Here is a 13158-nt window from a genome sequence, read left to right as displayed (position 1 = left end):
AGGAAAACATTGAGAATGTCTACATACTAATATACTCCTCCAAAACATTGTATAGAAATACATTTACTTCTTAAATCAACTGTGGCTACTAATCATTAACAGAAAATGTTTTTCATGTTATATAAGCAAATCTTTTTTTCTGATTCTAGGTATAATTTTTGGCTTTGTTAAAAATTTAGACAAGAACTGTTTTTAGTCTCTCATTTTCAAGTTTAGCAATAACTTTCTTTTCTTTCTTTCTTTATTTTTTTTTTTTTGAGATAGAGTTTTGCTCTTGTTGCCCAGGCTGGAGTGTAATCTCCACCTCCAGGGTTCAAGCGATTCTCCTGCCTCAGCCTCCCGAGTAGCTTGGATTAACAGGCCTGCACCACCACATCTGGCTAATTTTGGGTTTTTTTGTTGTTGTTGTTTTTTGTTTTTTTAGTAGAGACGGGGTTTCTCCATGTTGATCAAGCTGGTCTCGAACTCCCGACCTCAGGTGATCCGCCTGCCTCGACCTCCCAAAGTGCTGAAATTACAGGCATGAGCTACTGTGCCAGCCAGCAGTAACTTTCTAAACCTGACTTAGCCATATGCTAAGGATTTTTTCCAAGAGTTACCTTGGATTTATTTATTTTTATCTGTCTACCTATTGAATTGTCCTACTTTCAGAAGTGGAACTGAGGAAAGAAACAAACTGTTTCATTTCTCCCCTTGTTCAGAATTTAAATTTTCTATTCAAAATTACTTTATTCTTTAAAGAATGAATTTATTTTCTTTAAAGTCTTTTTCTTTTTCTTTTTCTTTTTTTTTTTTTTTTTTTTTGAGGCAGTCTTGATGTGTCTCCCAAGCTGGAATGCAGTGGCGCAATCTCGGCTCACTGCAACTTCTGCCTCCCAGGTTCAAGTGATTCTCATGCCTCAGCCTCACAAGTAGCCCAGGTTCAAGCAATTCTCCTGCCTTGGCCTCCCGAGTAGCTGGGATTACAGACATGTGCCACCACACCTGGCTAATTTTTGTATTTTTAGTAGAGACGGGGTTTCACTGTGTTGGCCAGGCTGGTCTTGAACTTCTGGCCTCAAACAATCTGCCCACCTCAGCCTCCCAAAGTGCTGGATTACAGGCATGAGCCACCACACCTGGCCTAAAGTTTCTATATCTATAGAAATTTACAATCTGCCCACCTCAGCCTCCCAAAGTGCTGGATTACAGGCATGAGCCACCACACCTGGCCTAAAGTTTCTATATCTATAGAAATTTTCTATTCTATGGGCTAATTTGGAAAAACAAAAGGTCTATGAACCATTCACCCCTTCTCTCCCCCCAAACTCATGTACCCCATTCATGTATCCACAAAAAAGATGGTCATAATGAACATTTTGCCTAACTTTTTTTTTTAACCATTTCTAAAAATGTTTGCTTTGTACTTTATGGGGTTTGGGTCAGAGGAATAGTGTGCTTTTGAGGAGGAAAAAACATTGAGTTATATTTTTAAATAGTCATCACCTTGAGGACCTCTGGAGACCATGAATAGCATTGACCATGTAATGAAAACCATTGTTCCATAACATAACAAAGACCATTTACAGTAGCAAGTATTCTTCATTTATTATTTTCTAATGCTTCCTTCAATTTTACTGTACCCCATTAATACTTCATTGTGCTACTATTCATCTGGGGCAGCCTCCCTGTGCCTGCCATTTTCTAGATTGACTTCCATAATGAGTAATTTCTGAAGGGTTTTAAGAAAAAGGATATAAGGGCAGAATACAGATCAGGAGTTTCCAGTGGCTAAGGGGAATGTGGTGCGGTTGGAGACTGACAACAGGTCATGAGGAAACTTGTTGAGGGTGGTGGTGGAAATGTCCTATATTTGATGGTGCTCATGCCTATTAACAGCTGGATATATTTGTCAAAACCTATCAAAAGCACTTTTAGAGGATAAGTTTTATTCTGTGTAAAGTGTATCTCAATATACCTGGCTTTAAAAATAAATGAATTAATAAAATTATTCATGGGTGGGGAAAGAGAATCGCTAACACCTTTTAATGTATCTGGGGGGTCGTGAAGCTCTTATATGTTTAATGCCACACAGATTTTTGTTCATGAGCTTTGGACTTGCATGAATACAATACTGCCATTTGCAATTGTAAACATTTTCTGCCCAGTGTTAGAAACCCAAGGAAGAAAACTATTCATTGAGGTGTTTTTAAATTGATATTGATGTTCTCATTCAAATCTTAAGTAAAGCCGAACACACATTTAACAGCAAATTAATGTACATTTTAGGTAAGGTTGAAAAACTACTGTAGAAATTCCAAATTATTTTAGAAATGTTTCAGATTAATAAAAACGGATTAAAGTACTTTAGTTTATCGTATAATGTGGACCCAGACACCTACTAAAAATACAGCTCCTATCTCCAATCCATTCTGATTCTCTGTCTACATTTTTTTGTTACCATAATAATTGTAATAGGCACTGGTATCCAAATTACAAATCTTCCATATATTCTCTGGGTCACTTTGTTATAACATATTAAGGAGCTGACCAAGAACTGACCTTAAGGTTTCTTAACTACAAAACTGACACAGAATGCTCTTAGGCAAAGTTGCTTATTAAATGAGGCTATTCATAAATAATCTAAAATATATGCCTCAAAATGGAGATAAAAATGCCAAGAAGAAAGTAAGGGGAGAAAAAACTTAACAGAATTCTCATTTACTTTGAAAAAAACTGCTGTAAACTGCTACTTTATATGTATTGAACCATTTGAATTGCATGGCCTATGTTATTCATCGTATCTTGACACTTGAACAGAGTTGCTAAAATACTGTATGTTTTCTCTGGTCTCACATTAGTAATAAGCGCATCAAATCATAGCGGTTCAAGCCCATGAAGGCTTTGATTGTTACTGTTTTCTCTGCAGTACAGCTTTTGACCAACAAAATCCAGTAAAGAAAAACACCTCAAATTTGGGGAATTCTGATTGTTTCCCAAAGAATGAAAAATAGCCAGCAAATTCATATGGCAAAAATTTGAAGACATTTCAAGAAATGTGCCTATTTATTGAGATGATTTAGTATGATGCAGTAAATAGAACAACAAATAGTCTTGACTTTATTAACGAGTCAAATATTAATATCTTTATATGGCCTTTTGTGTGTTGTAGATAAAAGCCATCATGGCTTTGGTTGCTGCTATCCTTTTGCTAGTGATTATCAGTAAGTATTTATTGGATTATTACTTCGTAGGGTATCATTTGTTTTAGAGTTCATTTTAATTCCCTTTTTATTTTCAGTTGACCTAGCATGTCTGAAGTCAGGATTGAGTAATGACTTCTGACCTGTCTCAGGAGCTCTTAGAATCTATAGATCTCTGAAAATGCTCTTAAGTAATATGTAAAATTTTTTGTGACTATGTATATGTACATTTTTATAGAGAGTCTATATCTTTTATCAGATTCTCAAAGGGAACTCCTGTTCTGCCCCCAACCCTTACCCCCAAATCCAGGGCTAAGTGATTTGTTCCAGGCCAAATCTGGTTCCTGTTACACTAAGGTCTAAAATACTCATGTTCTTCTATTTATTATTAACTCTCAGGAATGGCAGTTTGCATCTTGTAATATTGTTTTGGAAGGATACATCCAAATGCATTCTCCAGATGATTTTTGTTTGGTTTTTGTTTTGTTCTGTAGTTGAGCATAATTTCTATCATTAAAGCATGACTCCTTCCCTTCCTTTTCCCCTTAATATTCTTTTGAAAATCAGATCATTTTAAATATCTCTTTTTCTTCAAGGCCTCTCTACCTGTGGTTACAGAGGTTTTATGAAGATTTGGAAAGTATCTAAAAATAATCATTTGAAAAATTCTATTATGCTGTTATTTTTTTAAACAGAAAAAAAATGTTTTATTACAAAGAAATACAGTCAGTCCTCATTATTCATAGATTCTGTGTTTGCAAATCCACTTACCAGGTAAAATTATTTGTAACCCCAAAATCAGTACTCATGGTGCTTTCACAGTCATTTACAAACATGTTCAGAGTAACAAAAAATTTAAGTCCCCCAACCCACACATCCCTAGCTGAGGTTAAACAAAGCCATTTCTGCCTTTTTATTTCAGCACTCATAACATAAACATGTTCTTTTTGTAGTCTGTTTAGTACCACATTTTCTGCATTGCCGTGCTTTTCGTTGGTGATTTCACTGTTTAAAACAGCCCCGTGCGTAGAGCTGAAGTGCTCTCTAGTGTTGCTCAGTACAAGCGAGCTGTGATGTGTGTTCCTGGAGAAAATACACAGTAGGCAGACTTTGTTCAGGCATGAGTTATAGTGCTGCTGGCCTTGAGCTCAGTGTTACTGAATCAATCATACGTATTAAATAAAATGTCTTTAAACAGAAACACATATAAAACAAGGTTATGTATTGATTGACAAAAATCTAGTAGCCAGAGACTCACAGGAACTTAACCTTGTATCTTCCCTAGCAGTAGTGGTTCAGTATTCACTAATTTCGTGTTTGTAGTGACCTTATAGAAAATAACTACCTCAAAAACCAAGACTTAATCATGTATATATGGTGGGCAATTGGAAAATGTGAAATATTAAAAACAAAAAGAAAAATTCAACTATAATCTACAACTACAACACAGAGATAGCTACTACTACAAATATAACTATTATATATACTTCTCTTTTCCTATTAATATACAAGCATGTTTTTTTAAAAAACTTAAGACTATATTATATATACTTTCTAATAAATATATTGTGAATATTTTCCCAGGTTATCAAAATTTTTATTAATATTTTAACAGCAGATACAAGCTATGGCTATGCCATTATTTACTTAAGATGCCAATGTTAGACATTTAGGTTGTTTTATGATTTTTTTGCTTCTCCTTTCCCATTTATTATTTATTACCTCAGATAAAAGTTCAGTCAATCCTCATTACCCATTTCTAAAAGTAGACACAACTACATTTAGGAATATTGCTTCAAACATGGCATATATATATGATGTTGATATATTGCTTTTTTCATGTTTTCTCTTACAGTTCTTATAGTCATGAAATACCGTACTTGATTTGATGACAGAGATCTTCATTAAACAAGATCTGGGACAGTAATAAAAGATTGCTGCATAATTTAAATGAAACCTTTGTGTATATAACTTTCAAAACTTCTTTTTCAAGAAACTAAGAGGCAAGTATCACTTCAAATTGGAACGTTGAGAATGTCCAATTATCTTCTCCCCTTCTAACAAAATGTTCTTTTAATAATTATGTTTAAGGCAAAGAGAACTAGCCTCTATTTTTCCATATTTCAAGGATCTAATTTGAAACGAGATACTTGCCAGTTCATTATTTGTGTATATAGTTAAACACTGATGCCGGGCGCGGTGGCTCACGCCTGTAATCCCAGCACTTTGGGAGGCCGAGGCGGGCGGATCACAAGGTCAGGAGATCGAGACCACGGTGAAACCCCGTCTCTACTAAAAATACAAAAAATTAGCCGGGCGCGGTGGCGGGCGCCTGTAGTCTCAGCTACTCAGGAGGCTGAGGCAGGAGAATGGCGTAAACCCAGGAGGCGGAGCTTGCAGTGAGCCGAGATCGCGCCACTGCACTCCAGCCTGGGCGACAGAGCGAGACTCCGTCTCAAAAAAAAAATAAATAAATAAATAAAAATAAACACTGATGATAATATTTCATACTAGTAATTTAATGGCATAAGCACTTGCATTATTGCAATAGGGAGTGGGTCATGCTGGGGGTCAGGAAACCTGTGTAGAGTACCAAATTATATGCTGAAAGAGATGCATAACCATTCTGTCAATATTTGCAGAAATATCATTCTTTTCATATTACAGTTGTTTTGCAAGCAATTTCCATATTTATAGGTGTAACAAAAGCTAAATGTTGTAAATGTTGTTGCCTTCAGCTATAACTAAAAACATTCCAGTAAATATATTTTTGACTGTGTAAGAGAATGTGTAGTAATTTTTTTGGCGTTTGGATTATGGAAATGGAAATTTTTAAACAGTGTGAAAAAACAGTATGGCACCATAAAACTGGACATAATAAAGTTATTGAAGAGTGTCATTGGAGTATTTGAAAATGACCAATATATAGCTGCCAGTCATGGTCCAGTCTGTTTTCAGTTAAACTCCAATAAAGAGAGACGAGGCAGTCCTAATGTGAGTAAATGAAATTCACAGGTAACTTACTCCTTAATTTTATTTTAGTTAATAGCCTCTAACTTCCAACTATCTCATTTACCAAAAGTATGAAAAGTAGCAAAACCATCTATTAATACTTTGAATTTTATATCTTTGCATTTCCTGTTCATCCTTGAGGAGATGTATGTTGCACAATCAAGTTTTGCATCAGCCAACAATAATGAGTAGTAGAAAGTCAGGAACCTAGGTGTATATATATATATATACAGGATAATCAGTCAGTCACCAGATGCTAGAGAGTGACCATTAACCTAAGCCTGTTTTTATAATAAAAAAATGTGTTAACTTTAAAATATGCCAACCTCCTTGTGTCTTTTAAACAAGTCAGAGTGAAAATATATTGTCCCCTAAGGTGTGGGGAGAGGAAGCTTTATAATAAAATTAGTGATTCTGCAGAAACTTGTGCACTGGATATCTTGAGAATATGAATATAAAACTCCCTACATTAAAAATAGGGTTAATAGAAATTACCAGTATTTAAATAGGGAAAAATGATTTTATGTTTATTTTATTTAAGTTTTATTTCTTTGGTCATCTTAATGCGAAATGAATAAAGCATAGAATCTGGGTTTGGTGTTTTGTTTTTTGTTTGTTTTTAAAATTCTACAGGATTATTACTAGGAGGCAAAAAATGTTATTTAGAATGGAAAGAAATTTGAAGAGAAAAAGCAGACTGAGACACTCAAGACACCTGCAAGTTATCTAAGAAGATCTAAATAGAATTTCTAAACTTTATAGTTTGCTTAGAGCATTAAGGAGGAGATAAAGGTCTTACATACTATAGCATATTGTCTCTGGTCTCTATGCTCTTTGTAAATGTCAATGTAAACAGCGTCTGAACTGCTAATAAATCTTTTAACAAGATACCCAGAAAAATGAGCATTTTTAGAATTTCAGTAGCTAATAATTCAGAAATGGAAATATCTTAACTGAATGGACAGAATCAGTCCTAACATTTGTATGTATGTTCTTTATTTGAATTGGAACTAGGCTTGTAAGTTTTAATTTTCCATTAGTTGATGTAGAAATCCAGTTCCTCCATAATATCTACAAGTGAAGATGAAGATTACTTCTCAAAAAGCATCCATATTTCCAGTGTTTCTTTTAATAAAGTATGCCACTTTTAAATAAATTACAAAAAGTAAAATTATAAATTTTTTAAAGTTTAAATAAGTAAAAGTAATATTTATTTGACAATATATATGTCACTGTCTTTGTAATTTAAACATATTGTTACCTGGGATATGGGTAACAGACATATCACTCATGGAACTTTGTAGTAGTGATGGCTTGGTTTGTAGTTTGTCATTTCATCTTTCTTGGTCTTGATTAATCCTGAAATCCTTTTAAAATGGCTGGCATGGTTATGACTTTATTGTGGTAACCTCAGAGATGTAAGCCCTCTTATGATCAAAAACAGAAGAAAAAATACATTGTTCAAACTGATGCCAGGCCTACCTTCATTACCTCCCTTAATTACTGTTTTTCTCATTCAGCTCAGATCATCCTGCACTTGAAAAATGAAGTTTTACCATCATCAAAACTATCATTATTTAACAACAAGTGAAGATCAACAGAAAAATTCAAGTAGCTTTGCAAATACTAGTTGATTCTCAGTGAAATCACGTCACTATTTTCATGCCTGAATCCATACCCTTGTGATTTATGTTTAATTACAGAAGCCTATTGCCTTGCAGCAATTTTGTTGTTATAATACTGATAATTAGTTACTCCTTCTTCTTATAACTCAGTAATACCTGTGGTCGTTTGGTTCCTCTATCCTGACAAAGTTCACTGGAAATTGCCCTCAGATTTTATAAACTGGGGGATTTCTTAATTAGATGAAAGTTCACTATTAAAGATGGAATATTATATAAGATGGAGGAAGGGTAATTAATACACATGAGATATAGAAATACTTTGTTAGCCCTCCTATAGATTGCCTATTTTAGTCTTTCTGTGCATTTCAGTACTCTGTATTAGAAAATTATAACTTCAGCACTTTTGATAGCAAAAACTGGCATCTTTCAATTCTGTATAGTATGTGGGTATCCTGTAAATGATAATACGTGTACAGACTGAGAAGGCAGGAATATAATATAAAGAAATTGAAATCTCTCATTGCCGGTATACTCTAAAACAGGCTTGATGCCTTGTCAGCATCATTGCCCACATTGACTCTGTAATCTGTATATACACTATGATTAGAAAATACGCAAGAAATTGTTTTTCCATGTCAAGAACAAATGCCAATAGAAGATGTCCCCTTAATTGTATTGTCAGAGTATTACTATGTCAAGGATGATTGTTCTGTTAACCTAATTTTGTGTTTTCACATGGAAATGTGATTGGACTCCATTTTTCTGTGAGTTGAGAGTAAGAGCATAAGTCACTTTGAAAGCATTTACAAGTTTGTTTTAGAATGTAGTGTAGGGCTTATATTTGTGCAGGAAATTGCCACAAAGCAGTGGAAAGACACTGGATCCTAAGGGCTGAAAGGTGCTCTACTTCTCGTTTTTTCCCATGTTGTAGACAAATGACATCATGCCTTAGATTGATGTAGAGTTTAGGTCCTCTTTAATACTCTGATGTTAGTCTTATTCTGACTTCTTTTTCTGGAAACCAAGTAGAATTAGGGATGGGAACACAAATGCATTTATTCTGGCTCCTGTTTTATTCCATGAAACTTCTTGGAACAAATCAGTAGGAATTGAAAAGAAAGCATGACCCACCCAGTTACAGGGGATAAGTGTAAGCTTGTGAAAGTAAGCACCACACCATGTTTCTGTCTCCCCAGCACCCAGCACAGTGCTGTGTACCTTGGCAGATGCTAGATAAATGTGTGTTGAATGAATGTGCCTATGAAGCCACAGAGATGCCACATGTTAGTATATCAGTGAGAGCTGACTCCATAGTGCTCCCTGGAGAAGCAACATGAGCCTTTCGCTTTTGCCTGGATATAGTGGTGCTCTTCTACTGTAATTGGGTGTGGAAAAACTCTGGCTTTATGGTATTCCATTAGGTTCTTTTCATTTAAAGTAGTCTTAAAGTATCAAATATTTTAAAGCCACAAAGTAGATTACATAATTAGCAGAGATTTTAGTCAGTAAAATGTTAGAAATCAAACTATAAGAAAACTCAAGCCATTTATTTTGTGTCTTGAGTATCTGTCATTATTTTAAATTCCACGCTCCCTTACTGAATCACTTTGGTAAGTGCCTTTGATGTTTGTTTTGAGATGTATAGTGGGAGATGAGTAAATGTAAATGTCATGTGCCCTGTTCCCTAGCTTCTCAATTCCTCATAACCATTTTTACCAGTGTTGGCAAAGTTTAGTCCTTTGTGTTAATATCAGAAATGTATTTGTAGCCCCTCCATAGTGAACAGTGAAATAAACTATTTCATAGAAAACAAAAATTAAGCACTTTGGCTTATTCAATATGTGTTACCTGTTGCCTTAACTTCAAAGCATAGCTTATTTAATAATAACATCTGGATAATCACCCCTGATTTAATCTATCCTATTTTCCCAATAAAGTGCAATGGAGGAAAAATAAGAAAAAGAAAAGGCATTCTTTCACCAAAACTTATGCCTGATACTGACGAAATCTAAGAGGAATTTCTCAGTGATTTTTAACTTAGTATAGCAATGTCTTTATCTCAGTCAATAGTGTGTAAGAGAGGAAGGCATGTAAGTGTCTGTAAACTTACATGCCCTAATCAGAAAACCTGGTCCTGTCCCTCAGCTGCCTGGTGCTTTAGGCAACCAGAGTAATGTTCATTCTCTCTAGCCTCCCTCCATCCACACACTAAACTGTGTCTTTTTGTTTTTGTTTTTGAGACAGGATCTTGTTCTGTCTCCCAGGTTGAAGTGCAGTGGCGCGATCACAACTCACTGCAGCCTTGAACTCCTGGGCTCAAGCCATCCTCCCACCTCAGTTCTCCCAAGTGGCTGGGACTACAGGCATGCACCACCATGCCCAGCTAAGTTTTTAATTTTTTTTATAGACAGGGTCTCACTGTGTTACCCAGGCTGGTCTCAAATTCCTAGACTACTGCCATCCTTCTGCCTCAGTGTCCCAAAATGCTACGATTACAGGTATGAGCCACCACATCAGGCCTTTATTGTCTTAATACTACAAAAAGGCATGGGAGGGGAGATGACATTGGAGGCACATTGTACCCTGAGATAGATAAAGTGCTGTAGTCAGAAATGGAGATGGGAAGCAGCCTGGTAAGTGCACTCTGAGAATGATGGTGTTTAATACAATCCACCATCAACAGATGAGAGAACCGGGCAGGAAGATCAGATACTACCTGAATCCAACAGAATCATACTTAGTGTGCCCATCACACACTAAAAATTGCTGAGGAGCTGTGACTATCGGCCTGCTTTTCAGTTGTCAGTATAAGAAGGGATTCTGACTAGTAAGCAGAGACTGAGCAGTCAGTGGTGGTGCACTTACCCTATTTTTTGAGTAACTGGGCAAGATCTCATCTGAGGATGTCTAAGAAGATGCACATGGACCTGTGAGTAACATTGTAAAAACACAGAAAAGGCCGGGCGCGGTGGCTCAAGCCTGTAATCCCAGCACTTTGGGAGGCCGAGGCGGGCGGATCACAAGGTCAGGAGATCGAGACCACAGTGAAACCCCGTCTCTACTAAAAATACAAAAAATTAGCCGGGCGCGGTGGCGGGCGCCTGTAGTCCCAGCTACTCAGGAGGCTGAGGCAGGAGAATGGCGGGAACCCGGGAGGCGGAGCTTGCAGTGAGCCGAGATCGCGCCACTGCACTCCAGCCTGGGCAACAGCGTGAGACTCCGTCTCAAAAAAAAAAAAAAAAAAAAAAACACAGAAAAGAGAACATCCTCCCAATCATTCCCCAGCAACATACTCTGTCTTCTTTAAAAAGCTCCATCTCTTTTCTCCACTTCCCCCCAGCCCCCTGCCAAATTCCACTATAGATACATACATACACACATCTATACATCCATACATTTTTTTCTTTTTTCTTTTCTTTTTTTTTTAGAGGCAAGGTCTTGCTCCAGCATGTAAGCTGGAGTGCAGTGGCACAATCATAGCCCACTGCAGCCTTGAACTCCCAAGTGATCCTCCTGCCTCAGCCTCCCGAGTAGATGGGATTACAGGCATGAGCCAATGCAACCAGCCCTCATTGCTATACATTTTTGATAATTGTCCTCTTCCTGACATATACTTTCCTGTGGCAGAATTTAGAGAGGCAGAATAGTATATGACTAGTATAGTAGAAATAACATGGGTGCTGAAATCATGGGCTCTGGGTTTTTGTTTGTTTGTTTTTAGAGACGGGTTCTCACTATGTTGCCCAGGCTAGTCTTGAACTCCTGGGCTCAAGTGGTCCTCCCACTTTGGCCTCCCAAAGTGCTGGGATTATAGGAGTAAAGTACCATGCCTGGCTACAGGGAATTTTTTGTCTTGTTTTTGAGACAGGGTCACTGTCACCCAAGCTGGAGTACAGTGGCACAATCATAGCTCATTGCAGCCTTGAACTCCTGGGCTCAAGCACTCCTCCTGTCTCCGTCTCACTTGTAGCTAGCATTACAGGTGCATGCCACCACACCTGGCTCCACTCCATATCTTTACTCCTCTTTATAGTAATAGTCCTTGAAAGATTTCAGTATACTTGCTGTTTCCAGTTTTTTTGTTTATTCTCCTAAACAGTTCAGTCAAGATTTTCCCTCCACACTCCACCACACTTACTCTTGGGAAGGTGACCAGTGACCTCTGCATTGCTAGATCCAGTGGTCCATTGTCAGCCCTGATCTCTGTGCAGCAGCATCATTTGATGCAGTTAATTACTCTCTTCTCCTTCATAAGTGCTTCCAGGGCTTTGTTTCTTCTTGCCCTCATGGTTGTTCCTCCTGTTCTCCTCAGCTCTTAATATCGGAGTGTCCAGGATTCAGCTCTTGGTCCAGTCTTTACACACATTCCCTTAGAAAGCTTACCTAATTGTGTCATTCGAAATCACATCTTTGTGCTGACAAATCTCAAGTTGTTGTCTCCCACTTGACTTCCCTTGAATTTGGAGTCATCCAGTACTCTTTTTGATGTCTTTATTATTTCAAGTTTAGCATGTCCCAAACATATTCCAGTCTTCTTTCATAGACCTCCTCCACATGCATTCTGCCCCATCTCAGTTGATGGCAACTGAATCCTTCCAATTACTTAGACCAAAAACTGTGGAGTCATACTGACTTCATAATTTCTCTCTCAACTCACCTCTAATTCATCAGGAAATCCTCTGGTGCTACCTTTAAAATATCTTTAGAATCTGACCAGTTCGCACTGCCTACATCATGACCACCTGGTCCTTTCCTACCATCATCTCTCACCTGGAATACTGCAGTAGCTTTCTAACTGGTCTCAGGCTACTGTTCCCCCTCTCCCCAGAGTCTGTTCTCAACAGAATGGTGAAAATAATTCTTTCAAAATGTAATCAGATTATGCCATTGCTTTGCTCAAAACTCTTCAATGGCTTCCCATCTTCCTCGGAGTGAAAGCCAAAATTCTTTCAGTGGCCTACAGGGTCTCGTGATGCATCCCCAAGTCACCTTGCTGACCTCTGCCCTTGTCTTTGCCTTCTTTGCTGTGCTGCAGCCACACCAGCCTCTTTGCTGTTCCTCAGACAAACCAGCTCCAGGCCTTGGACTTGCTGTTTCTCCTGCCAGAAAAGCCCTTCCTCCTCAACCACTGCGTGAACAGTTCTCTTGAATGACTTTCTCAAAATCTCCCCGAGTACACCATCCAATCCCTTTACCCTCTGTTTTTCCAGAACATTCTAATATTCCAGAATTTTCTCTGATATATCCCAAACCACTCACTACAACAGCAAGTGTCATAGTGAGTGCTCAAATAATTATTGAATGTATTAATTATCCTGAAGATGCAAAGGAAGATGGTA

At 37.4% G+C, this 13158-nt stretch overlaps 1 protein-coding gene across 15 annotated transcripts in view; it reads left to right on the top strand.

Moving 5' to 3' along the window:
* Positions 1-9635, top strand: part of VAMP4 (vesicle associated membrane protein 4) — a 40941-nt gene extending 31306 nt beyond the window's left edge. For 6 of the 15 annotated variants that reach the window (XR_012422304.1, XR_012422372.1, XR_001488636.3 and 3 more), the window contains exons 7-9: positions 3152-3203; positions 5038-5185; positions 7715-9635. Coding sequence is in view for 5 of the 15 variants with exons in the window: in XM_045392819.3 (XP_045248754.1) it covers positions 3152-3203; positions 5038-5066 (81 nt within the window). In the remaining 10 variants the exon portion in view is untranslated. Of the gene's footprint in view, positions 1-3151; positions 3204-5037; positions 7081-7714 lie in introns of those variants that run through there. The other 9 variants (XR_012422356.1, XR_012422336.1, XR_012422347.1 and 6 more) reach the window with 2 other exon arrangements.
* The last annotated feature ends 3523 nt before the right edge of the window (positions 9636-13158 follow it).

Source organism: Macaca fascicularis, chromosome 1 (genome assembly GCF_037993035.2).
Source record: "Macaca fascicularis isolate 582-1 chromosome 1, T2T-MFA8v1.1".
NCBI lineage: Eukaryota > Metazoa > Chordata > Mammalia > Primates > Cercopithecidae > Macaca > Macaca fascicularis.
This window is presented reverse-complemented; position numbering and strand designations above follow the sequence as displayed.